The sequence below is a fragment of the Actinia tenebrosa genome, unplaced genomic scaffold, assembly GCF_029948245.1.
Source record: "Actinia tenebrosa isolate PJP-AT-01 unplaced genomic scaffold, QUT_ActTen_1.0 PGA_scaffold0__85_contigs__length_37466705, whole genome shotgun sequence".
Taxonomy (NCBI): domain Eukaryota; kingdom Metazoa; phylum Cnidaria; class Anthozoa; order Actiniaria; family Actiniidae; genus Actinia; species Actinia tenebrosa.
In genome coordinates this window covers 36,725,088-36,743,141 of record NW_028292569.1, presented here as the reverse complement: position 1 = coordinate 36,743,141, position 18,054 = coordinate 36,725,088, and the positions used below count along the sequence as shown (strand labels likewise).

At 38.1% G+C, this 18,054-nt stretch overlaps 2 protein-coding genes across 2 annotated transcripts; one reads left to right on the top strand and one right to left on the bottom strand.

Moving 5' to 3' along the window:
• The first annotated feature begins 1,918 nt into the window (after positions 1–1,918).
• On the top strand, positions 1,919–17,865 carry LOC116305674 (DIS3-like exonuclease 1). Its single transcript, XM_089025637.1, has 31 exons — positions 1,919–2,100; positions 2,194–2,246; positions 2,956–3,033; positions 3,370–3,521; positions 3,747–3,828; positions 4,389–4,539; positions 4,838–4,908; positions 5,544–5,617; positions 6,050–6,115; positions 6,491–6,582; positions 7,345–7,448; positions 7,871–7,903; positions 11,083–11,162; positions 11,467–11,700; positions 12,257–12,325; positions 12,425–12,523; positions 12,673–12,765; positions 12,892–12,994; positions 13,304–13,401; positions 13,487–13,563; positions 14,345–14,424; positions 14,536–14,631; positions 14,772–14,857; positions 14,947–15,013; positions 15,340–15,489; positions 15,577–15,681; positions 15,757–15,899; positions 15,989–16,083; positions 16,308–16,390; positions 16,676–16,822; positions 17,062–17,865. The coding sequence occupies exons 1-31, from the start codon at positions 1,959–1,961 to the stop codon at positions 17,215–17,217; spliced, it is 3,159 nt and encodes a 1,052-aa protein (XP_088881763.1). The 5' UTR covers positions 1,919–1,958; the 3' UTR covers positions 17,218–17,865.
• On the bottom strand, positions 9,208–10,460 carry LOC116305675 (alpha-1A adrenergic receptor-like). The gene has a single exon (XM_031715639.2). The coding sequence runs from the start codon at positions 10,218–10,220 to the stop codon at positions 9,270–9,272; it is 951 nt and encodes a 316-aa protein (XP_031571499.2). The 5' UTR covers positions 10,221–10,460; the 3' UTR covers positions 9,208–9,269.
• Positions 17,866–18,054: the final 189 nt, after the last annotated feature.

Here is an 18,054-nt window from a genome sequence, read left to right as displayed (position 1 = left end):
TCTCAAGGAAATGAAACTATTTCTTCACTCCGAAATCCCCTGTATTTTTATTTCATTTTTACTAAAAGTCTATCCTTTACGTTGATTCTCGCGGTGTCCAGTACTTTTTGTCAGCTCATTCATTGCTGTTGAATCTTGTATACGTTCAATATAATATCAAAGCAAGTGCATCGCGGTTTAATAGGATTATAAATTGCTGCTGTAACGTAACAGATCAGTTAAAATCAAAAAACCAGGTGCAGCTAGTCTACGAAGTTTGCCGCTCTTTTCCTCCCTGTCGGTCTGCTTGCAGACTACAACAGCCCACGTAGTCAGTAATAATCGTGCCTTAAAGACCACTAAGGACCACTAAGCAGTTAAAAAAACATTAATAATCCGTGAACAAAGAAAGATGGGTATCTTATCGACGAACTGACTGCGATATGTATCTAAGAGGATTATGTTTTAAAACCACTTTATTTTTAATACTGATTCAAACATAATGAATCTTTTTAGGGATTGTGTATTTGCTTAACTAATATCTGAATTAAAACCACCAGATTAGAAAGATAACAAACACGAATATGAAGAGAAAAAGATCAACAATGTTTTGCTGAGATGCTAAATAAAGAACAGTTTAAGACTTATTATTGTCGTACGTCAGGTCTAAATTACTCTAACTGATAATGAAACAAGTGTTATGCTAAGAGTAAGTAAATATGTTGATTACCACAGCAGTGTTGAACCATTAACCGATCAAAAACAAAATCAAATAATCCATAGAAAGTACCAGCAATGATTAAACTCGAGAAACTTTAATCGGTAAGAAGCTTATGACCATTTTTTGATAATATTTTTCCCGTCTCGACTCAATAGGTCAGTATAGGTTATAAAACACGCCTTTTTCCCTTAGGGATGATCATTAATGATCCCCACTGGCAAAAACTGTTGGTAACAGACACTCTAACTGAATGTGGAATAAAACCAGAAAAACACTTGATCACTAATGAGCGTGTTATGACTAGTTTTTAAATGTGAAGAAAAGTTTTGATTTGCGGCGGGGGGAGGGGGGTGGGGAGATAGATGAAATACTATAATGTCTTGTCTTGTCTGTAACTATTCCACGGATTGCGCGTATGTCGGCCGGACTTGTCCCTTTTTTCATCCATTCAAGTCTTCAGTCCTTCCTTCTGTTTGTTCGTTCTTCCTTTCCTTTAGGGATGAGGGAAAAGACAATTGCCATCTCACGGTACCAAATTTAGGGGGAGGGGTGGTGTTACCTGTTACCAATCACCTCTGGAAGTGAAATCCTAGAATTTGTCCCCAAATATCTCCAAAACTAAAAGCCAAACCATAGAAATGAATGGACTGTCTGTCTGCATGTATGCTAAAAAAACATATTTGTGTATAGAAATTAACATTACAGAATCCCAGTATCGAGCAATTGAACAGGGTTCTGAGGGGGGAGGGGGTATGTACCGGTACCCACCACTTTAATTCATAACATTGGGTCCCTATTTTGGACCATTAGTCCTTCCTTTTCTTTAATTCGTCCTTTTCATTTTTTCATTCTATTTTCCCCTTTTTCCTACCTTCACTGAAGCTCATTCAAAGCTTTCGCTGCCTTGCCCACGGGATTGCTATCAGTGATACTTGACCCCCATGATTCTACAATGTAGGTCTGACCTATTCTGATGCCCTGAGCCGGTTAGATAGACGCTTAACAACATGCAAAGTATCTAAGGAATCCTAATTGTCATGCTATCCAACCTGGCGGCCATGTCTTTTGCTCTTTTATTCTCATGGATTGGGTTGCAGATTTAAATTTTGGAATAGAAATATGCTTCTATCAAAAAAAAAAATCTATGGCTATTTGAGATTAGCTGAAATGTAGATCCATGGGATACCTGTGCCTAATACAATCACGTGACCAAAACAACATGGCGGGAAAAAAGTGAAGTTTTCTGCTTTGCTATAAAATGTTAAAAACCGACAAAAAACTTCGCCTGAAGACCAAAAATGGACGTTTTCTGAATGTCGTTCGTGAGCATTACCTACGTGATGATGTAGCATGTCACAGTCAAGCCTGTCAGAAATGTCAACAGCAACAGGAAAATATTGGTATAAACACGAAGTCTTACCGTTTATAAGTTTCATCTTTATAATATAAAGTTATATTTAAATAGTTCATATATTGTGTTGGGTTTTTCATAGGTGAGGTTCTGTTATCATCTGACTTGACCCATTATGTTGTACCAGATATCGAGGTAAGAATAATATATCCACCATTTATTATTACTATCTTAGGGGATGAGAAGTAAAAAAGGGGGACTTAAGCTTAGATGTTTGCTATTCACGTAAAGGACCCTGGACAACACAATAGAGGTTTTGCACCATCATGTGCCGATCCCATAATACTGCTTGGGCTTCCTGTGGTTAGATGACAGAACCTCTATTACTTTATTGAGAAGAGAAGGGGTTTACATTGGTATTGGACGCTGAATTTCTTCCCCAAATATTGCTTTGCAATTTAAATTTGAAAAACTGAAACTTCACTTCCCATTTCAGACCTCGTTTCTTTCCCTGGAGTATCATTTTTTTGTTTAAGGGTTGATAAAAATTGATAAACACCTAAATATGGATAGAACTCAAACAAAGAATCTTATTCTCAAGGGAATGACACATGGCCTGAAATGGGAAAACGTTACACCCAAGCTGAGAAGGTCTAATCTCTTTCCAACTAGGCGAAAGCCAGGACCAAAACCCTTGAAACACAGGAGAGAACGGACAAACAATTCTACTCACATATGACACATAGCCAGGGATTCAAACCCAAGTCACATTGGCTGGTTAGAGGCGTGCTTCCCATATTATGAGTGACGGATTCAGGAATTTTAGAAGGGGGGTTACAATTACTAAGGTTTTACCAGGATTACAAGGAAAAGAGATTGTCGATGATGTCTCTCTGTTCTTCAGGTCACTTCATCATTCTTGGAATTATTTGAGTTTCCTGAAATTCAAGGAGTGATATTCTTTCAAACAGTTATCAACCATGTAAGTATTCTATAACTACTGTGTTAAGATCACAATACTTGTTCTCCAACTTTGTCTCCATTAATTGGCCCATGTGATATTAATTCTACATTTCTATAGCTCTATTTCCCAGAGGTTGAGAAAAAAATAATGGAAAAACAGAAATAGAAAACTTGCACCTATTCACAGAGCCATTAACTCATTTAAGATGAAAAAGATGAATTTGAATAAGATTTAAATGTTTTCTCATGCATCACCCATGAGGATTTAAACAACCATTTTAAAATGAAAGGCCTGTCGATAAAGACAGTGGTTGTTGTTTAACCTGATTGAAAAATGTTTTGATTTTATCTTAAGCTGCAGCACCATGGCAGTCGAAAACTCGTCAACAGGATAAAAGAATTAACAAAAGACAAACGACATGGCTGCGTTATCTTCTCTAATGAGTTTTGCAAAGGAGCATACACCGAAAGACTTGCCGGAGAAACCCTTCAAGAATGGCAACAAAGGTATGTGTGGGCTACCTGTGGCTGGGATTCCACAGGATACCCACTGATTAGCAGTTAATGCCCATGAAATATATTCACTTGCAGCTTTTTTCATTGCTATGCGCTGACAAGAGTCATGACAGGGAAATCAGGCAACAGCCTATCATCAATCCAAAAACTGTTATTATGGGGTCCTATGTATCCCGTACTATAACAATATATTTTTTGTTTTACTTTATGCCTTAGGAATATATTTTCTGGTGCTAAATGGTACTACAATCACCTTAAAGATCGTATTCCCATTGTCATGGTAACCAATGATAGACAGGTATGACTTACTTTCTTGCTTGGATGGTATATTAAATGGTGGTCCAGAAGTTTACTACTCCCCCTGATGAAGATAGATAGATGTGGGAATATACTTTCATTAACCACTGTGCTAGGGGGGGGGGGGGGGGAATAACCCCCCTCAATAATTATGCTTCATTTTTTGGTTTATTCACTTATTTTCTATTGGGTATAAAATTCAGTATTCGGAAAAGATTTCTGAAATATTAGCCCCCCTGACTACCCACTCTAGACTCATTTTGAGGTGCGCATAGCGTGTATAGAAACTGCTTCATGTTAATCCTGTTGTCTTGAGTATTTTGCTCAGCTAAATGTTTTCTCAAGGATCCGTCTTGTGAGACTTTGAATTCTTATTTATTTACTATGCTTCCAACAAAATGTTGAGGAGAATTAGACAGGTGATACCACCTATAGGATAGTCACTTAAAGTCTTTTGTTCTAGTGTTAGTCTTTAGAAAAAATGATCAAGATTTTTTCTGTAAAATACTGTATCCTTAGTATGGACCAGACCTAATTGTAATTGTATTTTATTATGTCTAGTCAATCGATCTGTTTAGCAATCAAATTCTTGGCGTATTTGTGTTGAACTTGAAAGATTATTTGAATGACTTTTATTCTGGACACCGGACTATATTAGATCTTTATGATTCCCTACGAGCTGTCATAGATGAAGAAAAATCTGATCAACAAGGTAATACAATGTTTATACAATGTTTTTTATCCATTTCACAAGGTTTGTCATTCCCTTGACAATAAGATTCATTGTAATTTAAGTTTTATCCGCATTAGTTGAAGAAAGAAATGATGATATAGGGATTGGCATCAGTTCGTATCGATTCACAATCTTCTTCTTTCTCTGATTCTTTTCTTACAAATATATACGAATTTGAAATTCAAATTATTACTGATGCACTTGCAACTAAACATGTGGTCTGAAGTAAATTGGATGTGTGAAGCAGTCTTATTGATTGACTGACTATATGATAAAGTTTCAGATTCAGATGCAAAGAATTATGTGGAATATTTACCCCTTGATGTCCTTGAAGCTGGTATTAAATCTGTAAGTAAACTGCATCATAATGAAACCAATATCTTGTTATTAATGAGGCTATTTTATTGTATGATTGGTTGATGATGATGATAATGATGCCAAAGATGATGATGCTGTGGATGGTGATGATAATGTTGATGATGATGATGATGATAAATAATGACAATGGTGGTAAAGATAATTCTGTTGATAATGATAGTAGGGATATAGACAATCTCATGCAATGTATATCATAATATATCATATATTATATTTAACCAATTTCTTCCAGTTTCCCATGGTATGTCCTCTTAATTATTTACTACAATTTTTTTCATCAAATGTCAAATTGTTGTGGACTCACAATGCGTAGCCAAGGTAGTCCACGACATATTTTGATGGCTAGATGATGAAAAAAGTGCTTAATAAGAGGACATACCAAAGAAAAATGAAGGAAATTGTTTATTTACCACAAAAAATTAAAAATTCTACTACAAAAACAAGGGTAAAATTTGAAAGAAAAACAGGGTTTCAAGTGTGCACGTTATTATATATTTGATTTCAATCTTGCTGATAATGATAATGATATTAAACTGATGATGTTGTTAATAATGATGCATAATGGTGTTGATGTTGATGATGATGACACATTTATCGTATTGCAGGGCAGATATTATCAAGGCTGTCTTAATGTTAACAAACACAATTCACAATCAGAAGCCTTCATACAAAGACAGAGGTATTTTTCTATATATTACATTGATAAATAAATATTCAGAGCTTATTCCATCTGTAAGCAAAATCAAGCCTGGTTCAGATGTCTACCTTTGCTCATATTCTATCAATAGATTCACTTGAAGTGTGGATGGTGAAGAAGTAGAAAACTCCCACATTTGCTGTGTGCAGCATCCAGGAGTTGGCAGAACATGAGAGAAGTGTTAGGAGAAAGACGATGCAAATCTTGACACTTCTTGAGTGTTCTGCAATCCCCGAGTGCTTTATAACTCCACACAGCACAGCAAACAAATTTTTACAAATTACAATAACCGTTATTTTGGATAGGAATGATGCAACTGAAAGCCTGTATGCTGTGTTCTCTCATAAAGCAGATACTCCCAACCAATATTACAATTAGTTATTTTATAATGTGTATTATACTTTTCCTTTACAGTGAGATAGCATCTTCTAGTAAGAGTAGCTTAGCCTCTGATATCTTGATACAGGGAATGGTGAACAGGTCAGTATTGTGTTTTATCATTTAATTCTGCAAAGAATGTGCGTGAGACAGGGAAAAGACCATGCCTGATATGACACCTTATAGCACTGCTCATCTGCTCACGATATGGTATGATATAGTTTAGAGGGATTTTGAGCATTTCTTTGCAGAATTAAATGATAAGCAACTTATCAGTAGGCTAAGCATCTGATACGGCTGTACGTTTTTACTCATCACTTGTATTTTGGCTTGCCTAAAGGGTTGCCAAAATGCTCCGTGACTCTGTAACATAAAATTACACAGCTGTATCATGCTTATCCGACTGATAACATCTATACAACCCTACTGCATACAACGAGCTAGAGAAACCTTGACATTCACACTTATCATCCATAGAAACCGTGCCATTCATGGAGACATTGTTGTTGTTGAATTGTTTCCTAAACCAATGTGGAAAGGGAAGTCTACAGCACTGAACACAAATGAAGGTATGCTGTAACCATACTATAACCATAACATTACTAGTAACATGAGGTTTCTTGTAACCATGGTAACATCTCAATTATCATGGTTTTCTGGTAACCATGATAACATTACTAGTAACATGAGGTTTCTTGTAACCATGGTAACATCTCTATTATCATGGTTTTCTGGTAACCATGATAACATTACTAGTAACATGAGGTTTCTTGTAACCATGGTAACATCTCTATTATCATGGTTTTCTGGTAACCATGATAACATTACTAGTAACATGAGGTTTCTTGTAACCATGGTAACATCTCTATTATCATGGTTTTCTGGTAACCATGATAACTTTACTAGTAACATGAGGTTTCTTGTAACCATGGTAACATCTCTATTATCATGGTTTTCTGGTAACCATGATAACATTACTAGTAACATGAGGTTTCTTGTAACCATGGTAACATCTCTATTATCATGGTTTTCTGGTAACCATGGTAACTTTACTAGTAACATGAGGTTTCTTGTAACCATGGTAACATCTCTATTATCATGGGTTTCTTGTAACCATGGTAACATTACTAGTAACATGAGGTTTCTGGTAACCATGGTAACATTACTAGTAACATGAGGTTTCTTGTAACCATGGTAATATTACTAGTAACATGAGGTTTCTCGTAACCATGGTAACATTACTAGTGACATTGTGTTTCTCGTAACCATGGTAACATTACTAGTAACATTGGTTTCTCGTAACCATGTTAAGATCATGCTTGTTATTACAGATACACAGGATAATGAAAGAGAGACAAGTGATGTCTTGCCTACTGGTCACGTGGTTGGTGTTCTGCAGCGGAACTGGCGGGATTATATGGCAACATTTTCTGAGGTAAAACATTCTACCACTTGTTTAAGTACGTTGGCCGCATTTTTCGCAGCTAGTCCTTTTCTATGAATAAGTTAAGTGCTTGTGCGCATATCGACGTCAATCCAATGTTTCGATGAGCAAAATATCAAGAAAACCTCTTCAAACTCTCATATCTCTTCAAAACGAATGGTGACCCCAATTATTATTTCGTATATTTAAAGAAAAGCTAAAGATGTGCATTCATTCAGCTTTTTAAAAAATCACATTTAATTATAGCAACTGAAAACACGATATTTTCTGCTCCATCTCGACCCGCGAGAGCGACAAAATGCGACATGCAGTTTCGTTTGAATGTGAGTTTTCCCCAAAAAATGAGAGTTTTATATGTCATTGGCCGAGGCTTTATCTCTCATAACCTTATTGGTGTATTTATTCGTTAATAGGAAATTCAGATACAAAGTCAAAAGTCAAACGAGGTAAGCCAGCCTTGATCTCATGGTAACCATAGTAACTATCCTTCACGTGATCACACCAACCGATCACGTGATCGCTATCATAACTCAATTACCATTCTTCACTAATGTGCCTTCCCTTTAGAATGATTTCTTTTTTTGCCGTTTATTTATCATAATAACGATCTTGCTACCTTTGACTCACTTTGGGAAGCACGGGTGGCTTAGCGGTGAGAGTGCTCTCATCTCATCAATGTGACCCGGGTTTCGAGTGCCGCCGGGCTCGCGGTTATCATATATGCCGAGCAGAGTTTTTAGTTGATTGTCTACTGTGCTTCGAGGGTTTTTCTTCGGGTTCTCCAGTTTTCCTCCCTTCACGAAGATCAACTCCTAATTCAATCTTGGAGGTTTGTTAGCCGCTGGCTATGAAGTGTTATTCTCGTAAAACCAAGATGGGTTAATAGTGTAAGCCCAGACAATCAGCGCACGTTATGACCGAATTGTATTAGAAATAGCTAAACTTGGCCCCTCATTATAACGTATACTATTAAGTATTTAGTATTAAGATTGTGGCTATTCTGTTTACTCTACGTCTGTAATGTAAAGTACATTAACTATTTGGTGCTTTATTATGTTCGAGCCTGTCAATCCATCCCTGCGGGTGTTGTAGGATATGATTGGCTAAATCAACCGTATAATAAGCTACTAAGTCGTTCATCACCATATGATGACACACCTGATGGCCTGTTTTCACAGAATTTTGAAAAATATACTCAGACCTACTTGTAGATACATGTAGGCCCTAAAATAAGAGCTTTGGAGGAAAAAAAAAATCAAAATTTACAGGAAAAATCTTTTAGGATCTTCATCGCAGTGGAAAGTTGTCCTTTTATTTTCCCTTCACTGTTTATTAAGACCAACGGACTTTGGACAACAGACATTTTGCAGCCGGTTTTATGGCTGTATTAAGTTCCCTTAATGTTTCTGTATTCATTTTAATCTTCCTCGGTACTGAGTATTTGACACATCTTCTACACCTGGTGCCTCAGGTATTAAATTCTTTATATCCATAATTTCATATCTTTAAACATAAGAAATGAATGCTAGAGGTTCCTCATAGTTCATATCAGCTAAGCATACACAGTTTAATAACATTGTCAAATTTATCATACAAATAAGATCTTTGTCTTTACGGTCACATGTCATGACCATCAAGACACATGCAATCAAAGAGTAAGAATACCATCAAGATAGCACAGAACAGTAATAATAGATTAAAATAATAATATAAAAGTTTTCGCACGTAAATTGTTGAATTAGGTGCAATGGGTTTTTTCAGCATCAGAATAAAGCCGATTACTAGTTACACAGCTGAATCATTATTACAGTTTCATCTATTTTTTCTACAAATGTCTTTAAACAGTTTCTTGAGGTGTTCCTTTACGTCATTGTTGGTAAAGGCATAGATAACTGGGTTGATCCAAGAAGCGCATGAACTCAAATAACCCAGATGTTTTAAGATCTTCTTTCTGGACCTTTTCAGCGCGGGTGATGTTTCACCGACCTTCATGACTCTTATTGCACTGCAAATGTACAAGGGTGTGTACAAGATCACAAAGACTCCTATCAGCAGCCCGATAGTCTTGGCCGCTTTCAACTCAGATTTCCTTTTATAATGTTTCGGTGTTTCTGGGTACGCCTTTCTCGACTGGGTTTTAACAACTTTGAAAATGATACCGTAGGACGTCAACATTACGAAAAACGGTAAAATGTAGGCCCCGATTCTTATTATGTTAAATTTGAGTGGTCGGTGTTTCGTGGCATGCTTGACAGAGCCATAACATCGAGTCATGTGCTTCCAAAAATCATCTTGATCTGCGGCTATGCAAACTAGTCGTATCAGTTGTTCAGCAAAGATAACCCACAATACAATTGCGAAGAAAAGAGCGCGCCTATTAGTGACCCATAATGGGTATCTTAAAGGATATTTGATGGCTAACATCCTGTCTACACTAATAATACACAAATGCATGGTGGTTAAAAACAGAACATTGTTATAAAAAACGGTTAATATGGAGCAAAATGCCGCTCTATGTTCTACCTCGGGTGAAAAATAAATGACCAATCGTGAAACAAAGACAAAGACATTGAGCATGTTAGCGCCGGATAGACTAGCTAGTAGCATGTTATTAGGTGTCCTTAATCGATGATATCTGTACACAACCCAGCATAATAGTGAGTTACCTAGTACCGTTAACGGTATGTTGAGAATGTACAATACTACAGGAAATAGCGAGGTTGTCTTGGGCGATCGTTGATTTGTCCCGTTTGTAACATTCATATTTATCTGGTTCAGTTCTTTTCTCCTCTGTCTTGCGGATATCTTGTATTACAACAGGTTGTCAGAATGCTTTCTGCTTCCCAACTTGACTGACTCCAGTGTGTTTCTATCGAGGATGTTTTGTACGAAGGTTCTGTTTCGCATAGCAGAATGCTCCGTTAGTCCATGGCGTGCTCTGTGCTCTTCTCTTTGTGTTGTTCGGCTCTCTTTCTCTTCCTTCTGTTTCGACTCTTTTATATTCTTAGTAATTCCCTCCTTACACCTGCTTATTACGAATGAATGCTTCAGTCTCACCGCCTTTTTTCTTATATGTCATATCATGAACACATCTAATGGACAGTTTAATTGTATTTCCTATTCATTTATTCGCGCTATAATAGCAATATGTCTTTGCCATAAATAATTAAGCATAAACCCACAGTAGGGAAGTTAGACTACTCATAACTATAAAATACGTTTTAGATCGTAACTTTATTCATTTATTGTTCGGGTTGCAATTCTACTCTGGCATCTTGCATCCTATTTAATTATTTGTTTTTACAGTTGTCCTTAATTCTGTTAATTTCGGGGGGTGTTTGCACAAGCGAGCGAACTCTCTCGGACGAGCTTCCTTTTCCTTTTCTTGTTATTTTCTAGTAGAAATTGTCGTTTTTTCTCGAGAACTTTGAACACCTGGAATGGTATGATGTGCAATATTACCCAATAAATATATTAGTCAATGCAGCCCGTGCAAGGGTTAGATCATAAAGGTCATTCGAACGCGAAAATGCTTTTCCCATACCTCCCGCCGCCCGGCTTCCCCCGGACGGATGAGAATGTCATGGAAATGACTTAACAAAAATTAAAACTTCTTCCGTGGCAGGTTCTGGTAGCACCATGGGACTATCGCATCCCGAGAATACGTATTTCTACCCGACAAATAGATTCCTTGCGAGATCACAGGTAAACTTACAATCATTTGAAGCATAATGACGTCATCATGACATCATCATTGGGATCGTAATTAACATGATTTACGTTGTGGCTGAGTCAATAATTGACCTCACCATAGTACGTTTGAATGATGGCGTCATTTGACTACCACTACCATAATGCTTCGCGAATTTTATTTCTTATTTAAGTTCTCTCATAAGAAATGTGCAAGGAGTCTAGTAGTAGAGGTCAATGACGTCATTATGCAAACGTCATATTACTTCATCTTTACTTCATCATGTTTATTATTAACGAATGTCTGTTTTCTTTCAAGAATCGTGGTGCGCATTGACTCATGGGATATCAACTCAATGTATCCCAATGGGCATTTCGTTCGTTCTCTGGGTGTAATCGGAAATCTAGACACTGAGATCAGTACTATCATGCTAGAGCATTCGTTGTTTGCACCACCGTTCACTGACAGCCAGCTCAAGGAGTTGCCTAGCAACCGCCCAAATGCACCCTGGGTAATGGATCCAAAAGAGATCGAGAAGAGACGAGACTTAAGGTCAGTAGAAAGGTCACGTGATATGTGTTATATTATGGGTGTTTTATTGTATTATTGGTACAGGTCGTCTCATCTGGTGTTCAGTATCGATGGTACATTGTCAGTAGATAGGTCACGTGATATGTGTTATATTATGGCTGTTTTATTCTATTATTGGTACAGGTCGTCTCATCTGGTGTTCAGTATCGATGGTACATTGTCAGTAGATAGGTCACGTGATATGTGTTATATTATGGGTGTTTTATTATATTATTGGTGCAGGTCGTCTCATCTGGTGTTCAGTATCATGGCACATTGTCAGTAGATAGGTCACGTGATATGTGTTACATTATGGCTGTTTTATTCTATTATTGGTACAGGTCGTCTCATCTGGTGTTCAGTATCGATGGTACATTGTCAGTAGATAGGTCACGTGATATGTGTTATATTATGGGTGTTTTATTATATTATTGGTGCAGGTCGTCTCATCTGGTGTTCAGTATCATGGCACATTGTCAGTAGATAGGTCACGTGATATGTGTTATATTATGGCTGTTTTATTATATTATTGGTGCAGGTCGTCTCATCTGGTGTTCAGTATCGATCCTAAAGGGTGTGAAGACGTTGACGATACCTTGTCAATCAGGTATCTTTGCTTACTTTAATCACTCTTTCGACAACACGATCATTATCATCATCATCATCATTATCGTTCTTCAATACAGTTTGTTTGCGTGTTTTATAGAAGTCTTAGTGGAGGAAGGATCGAGCTTGGAGTACACATAGCAGATGTTACATATTTTGTTAAACCAGGATCCTTGACAGATGCTGAAGCCCGTTCAAGGTCAGTCAAATCACAGACAATAGTTCATGAGTGCTTTCATCAAACATCGCAATAATGACAAAAACCGCAAACCAATGACAACGTAGAAAGTAATCAACTGTCTATAGCTATAACAAGCACCTTTTGTAACATTACATCTTGCCATCTAGATCAACCACAGTGTACTTGGCTGATAGAAGATACGATATGCTTCCTGAAGTACTAAGTGCTGACTTGTGTTCACTTATCAGTGGAGTAGACAGGTATGACTATTAATGTAGTAGATAGTACACGACCTGTGATTGGTTACTTAGTGTTGACTTGTGTCAGTAGTACACGACCTGTGATTGGTTATTTCAAGTACCATATGATATATAATTGACCTACAGATACGCCATGAGTGTGATATGGGAGATGGATTCTAGTTATAATGTGATCAGTGCCTGGTATGGACGAACAGTCATCAGATCATCCTACAAGCTGTTTTACGAGGTCGGTATATCTGTTCTCTGATTGGTTGATTTAGATCAAGTGACATTACTCATATTATTACTTGCAATGGCAGTGAACGAAAGGGCAATAGTGAGGTTGTCCAATAAATGAATCTTACTTTAGTTACCAGTCTATAATGAGGGTCAAACACCGCCCACCATAGTTCGTCCCAGTCCCCCCTCTAGTTTTCTATAAAATACCTGCAAGAAGAAGGCAAGTAGCTTATTAAAACCTGCCAATCAGCTGATAGCAATCACAGGAGACCGGAAATGACGTGTATTGATAGTAACAAGTAACTGTTGGTTCCAGGTTGCTCAGGCCATATCTGAAGGCCAAGTCACCAGACAGGAAGTGATCGCTGATGTGCCTGAACTACAGGGAATGAGCGAAGACAAGGCTTTAGAAAGGTGAGTTATCGATCGTTAGTGACTGCAATACTTACACCGTGTGGGGACTAATGTAACATACTGTTGTGTTGATTCCTTCATGCAGGCTTAAAGAGCTAAGATGGTCAATCATGAAACTGATGGAAATAGCAAGACACTTGAAATTCAACAGGATAATAGAAGGTACAAAGACATGACATGACATGACTGGGTATCGATGTGTATTGTTAGTGGGTGGACTGGGTATCAATGTGTATTGTTAGTGGGTGGACTGGGTATCGATGGGTATTGTTAGTGGGTGGACTGGGTATCGATGGGTATTGTCAGTGGGTGGACTGGGTATCGATGGGTATTGTGAGTGGGTGGACTGTGTATCAATGTGTATTGTCAGTGGGTGGACTGGGTATCGATGGGTATTATCAGTGGGTGGACTGTGTATCAATGGGTATTGTCAGTGGGTGGTCTGGGTATCGATGGGTATTGTCAGTGGGTGGACTGGGTATCGATGGGTATTGTCAGTGGGTGGACTGGATATCGATGGGTATTGTGAGTGGGTGGACTGGATATCGATGGGTATTGTGAGTGGGTGGACTGGGTATCGATGGGTATTGTCAGTGGGTGGTCTGGGTATCGATGGGTATTGTGAGTGGGTGGACTGGGTATCGATGGGTATTGTCAGTGGGTGGACTGGGTATCGATGGGTATTGTCAGTGGGTGGACTGGGTATCGATGGGTATTGTCAGTGGGTGGACTGGGTATCATCAGCAGGTGGACTGCGTATAAGTGAGTATCATCAGTGGGTGAACTGAGTGTCAATGGATATCATCGATGGGTAAATTGGGTATCAATGGTTATTATCGATGGGTGGACTGGATATCATTGTTCCCAGGGAACTGGGAAGATAAAACTGATTATTATAACAAGTGAAGAACCAGTAACAAGTTCAACTTGTTTTCGGTTGTAGGTGCACTAGAATTGGAAGGACTTGAAGTACAAGTCCAATTAAACGAGAATAAAGACATCAAAGATCTGTCTCCGAAGAAGGTATGAAACATGTTGGTCATAGTAACAGTAGTTAAAGACTGTAGCTATTTTGTTAGTGCAAAGGCTTCTGGGATCGCCATTTATTGCTGTTATTAATCTTTAATACTATAGCCTCTTGAGGTACACGAAACCATTGCTGAGTGTATGATCTTTGCAAATCACTGGGTTGCCAAGAAAATAGCACAAGTCTTTCCAACTGCTTCTCTGGTGAGTGGGTTGATTTACAGGCCATCTGTTCATCAGTTTGTCCTCGGTAGCTGTTTGTTTTTCTAGCTGGCCTCTGTCAGTGGGTATCATCTGTACGTCTTTTTATGGTTTGATGTAATTTATCGTCGTTGCTGTTGTAGTTACGTCGCCACCCACTGCCTCGACAGCAGTATTTCTCAGATCTCATTCACTGCGCAGAATCAAGAGGATTTTCCATCGAAACAAGGTAACAGGGGACTGGTAACCAAGAAATATTTCTGTTACGTGATACATGCCAACCAATGACAACGTATTTATGATATCTTTAATCTTCAGTTCCAACAAGCTGTTGGCAGACTCTTTAGATGAATGTGTTGATCCTGACGATCCTACGTTTAACAAGGTACTCCGTTATATATAATGGTCACCCTGTGGTTTTAGTGATTAATCTTGCCATGTATATGATATACCGTTTTCTTTTTTGTTGTGATCGCGCACACAGCTAGGGTATGGAAAGATATAGTACACTTTTTGTTCCGGCCTATGACAGCAACTGCACAGGAGTAATAGCTTCCACTTAAAGTAAACCAGTCCGTAAGGACTCGGTAAACTTCAAACCTCGACCAATCACAGTGCTGTGACCCTCAAATGGCTTCCTTTCTAGACCAATCAAAAACGACGCCTTAAATACAGCTCGACCAATAACATTGTTCATTCTTGTCTCCTCAGATTCTTCGTACTTTGGCCACCCAAGCCATGTCAAATGCTTTGTATTTTTCAACTGGTTCTGTGTCTCCCGAGGAGTACTTTCATTATGGGCTGGCTCTTGATCGTTACACACACTTCACTTCACCTATTCGTAGATATGCTGACGTCATCGTAAGTAGAACCTATTGTCACGTGAACGAGGGCATGGGTAGTCCAGAGCTGGAACTATTTTATCTGTGGTTCCCAATCTCTTTCTAGGTGCATCGGTTACTGATGGCTGCGGTGGGGACTGGTGACAAAACGTGCCTATTAAATAACAAAGAACTAGAGGAGCTGTGTCATCATATTAACACTAAACACAGAGTAAGAACCAAATGTTTTATCGTTTATTTAGACGTTTGATATGATCTGACGTCATGCAACCATTTTACTACACAGGCAGCCCAACTGGCACAAAAGGAATCTGTCCAGTTATTCGAGACCCTGTTTTTCCAGTCCATGGAAGAGAATGATGAACGGCGTATTGTTGATGCCATCATATTTAGCATTAGGTCCAATGGGTTGTTAGTTTTCGTACCAAAGTAAGTCACATCCTATGTCATGCAATACCCGTCACGCTAACAAAGGAGTGTCATGTTTTTGATGTAACGCCAATCTCTTGTTTCTTCAGGTACAGTGTAAAAGGTCCAGTGTACTTAAAAGATAAAAATGGACAAGTTGTCACGCCATCTTATCATACTGATGACGGCGTGATTTTTGGTCCAGGTAACTTTATTTCACTGAGTAAAGAGTTGTAGTACAAGATTGAGTGTGTTGGGTGTTGATGATGTTATAATGATGATGATTATCAGGTCTGTCCTTCCAAAGCAATCCTAATGGAAGAAAAAGCATGGAAAAAACCTTCCTATGTTTCGCGGAAAAAACATCAGATAAGAAAGGATAGTTAGGATCAAACAAGAGAATGACAGTCTTATATCTTGCTTCTATAGGAACATTAGTCCAGCACAAGTACCACGTTACCGTACATCATTCATCAGGGACAAACACCTTTCAGTTATTCGACCATGTGCAGGTAGTTGTAAAACATGTCACTATGGTTCATCCTACGAGTATCTGTATTAATATCACAAGCCTATTGTCAGTCATTGATGATCTGTATAGATTAACCATGTCACTATGGTTCATCCTACGGGTATCTATATTAGAGTCACAAGCCTATTGTCAGTCACTGATGATCTGTATAGATTAACCATGTCACTATGGTTCATCCTACGAGTATCTGTATTAGAATCACAAGCCTATTGTCAGTCATTGATGATCTGTATAGATTAACCATGTCACTATGGTTTATCGTTAGGTACGGGTATCTGTATTAGAATCAAGAGCACACTGTCAGTCATTGAGGATGGATCTGATCTCACTTAAGACAAGACGAACTCCCCCTTCAGGGGAACTTATTGATAATGTCCAGTCCAACAAGATGAAGAGATCTCAACTCGTAAAGGTAAATAGTTGCTCTCAGTTTTCCAGTCTCTTGAAATGTCATGCGTAGCACTTCGGCCCTAAACATTGGGATTCTCGACCCGTGAACAGAAGTATTCTTACTGCGCATGCTCGTAGATATGCTCTTGAAAGTTTTTCACTTTCGAGCATGCGCAGTAGAAAGGCCAGGGCACTGGGGACGAGAGAACGTTTAAGCATTATCAAGAATCCATCATTAACAAGCTCTTGATCTGCTTCTAGGAAGTGCAAAACAAGCAGGAGAATAGCGTAACACGTGACCTTGACGTCAGCGACGAGTACAAGGCCTTGGTATCAGAGTACGGTCAGACACATCCTAGTGTTAGTCTGTACGCCTTGATGGAACATTTTAGAGAAATGTCACTAACAAAGGATTGACATAACGATATCAAACCGAACAATAATCGATTAGTATGAAAGACCACAAAACTATCATACAAACCTAGTCTGTATATCACTAATAGAGGATTGACATAACGATATCAAACCGAACAATAATCGATTAGTATGAAAGACCACAAAGCTATCATACAAACCTAGTCTGTATATCACTAATAGAGGATTGACATAACGATATCAAACCGAACAATAATCGATTAGTATGAAAGACCACAAAGCTATCATACAAACCTAGTCTGTATATCACTAATAGAGGATTGACATAACGCTATCAAACCGAACAATAATCGATTAGTATGAAGCTGACGTTAACCTTGGTGCTTGCAGATAAAATCCTATCATGTCGGTAAACCAAAAGAGATAGGAATCGATAAGAGAAAAGTAATTAAAATTATTGTAACTATAAACAAACGAAACAAACGTCTTTTAGACTCTTCTGAAGGTGAAGTCATCAGGATTATAGCTATCGACTTAGCAAACCAAAATATTCTTTGTAGATATGACCGATTAAGGCGGATCAAAGCAAAAAGGAACCCAGACTAACTTGCGTACTGTATTCATTCATACGATACTCAAAACACTTGTTTGCCTTCAAACTCTGTTTAAATAAATCTGAGATTGAACAGACATTGTGTTTGTTTCGGTTGATAATAGAAAGAAAGATTGTATTTAATTAAACATCTCGATTCGTTAGTAAGCAGTGATGATAATGAGGATGATTACATCCGCCCTAGCAATAACTAGATGGCTTGCCAACCCTTTTGTATTTTACCTTATGTTCTATGATTATCGCCAGATATTTTTCTGTATTATTGG

Bases quoted from the DNA above. Each gene is read 5' to 3' on its own strand.
- LOC116305674 (XM_089025637.1), top strand. From the start codon at position 1,959: ATGTTAAAAACCGACAAAAAACTTCGCCTGAAGACCAAAAATGGACGT. The intron at 3,522-3,746 runs GTATGTGTGGGC...TTTATGCCTTAG, and splicing joins CTTCAAGAATGGCAACAAAG to GAATATATTTTCTGGTGCTA. The intron at 11,163-11,466 runs GTAAACTTACAA...TTTTCTTTCAAG, and splicing joins GATTCCTTGCGAGATCACAG to AATCGTGGTGCGCATTGACT.
- LOC116305675 (XM_031715639.2), bottom strand. From the start codon at position 10,220: ATGAATGTTACAAACGGGACAAATCAACGATCGCCCAAGACAACCTCG.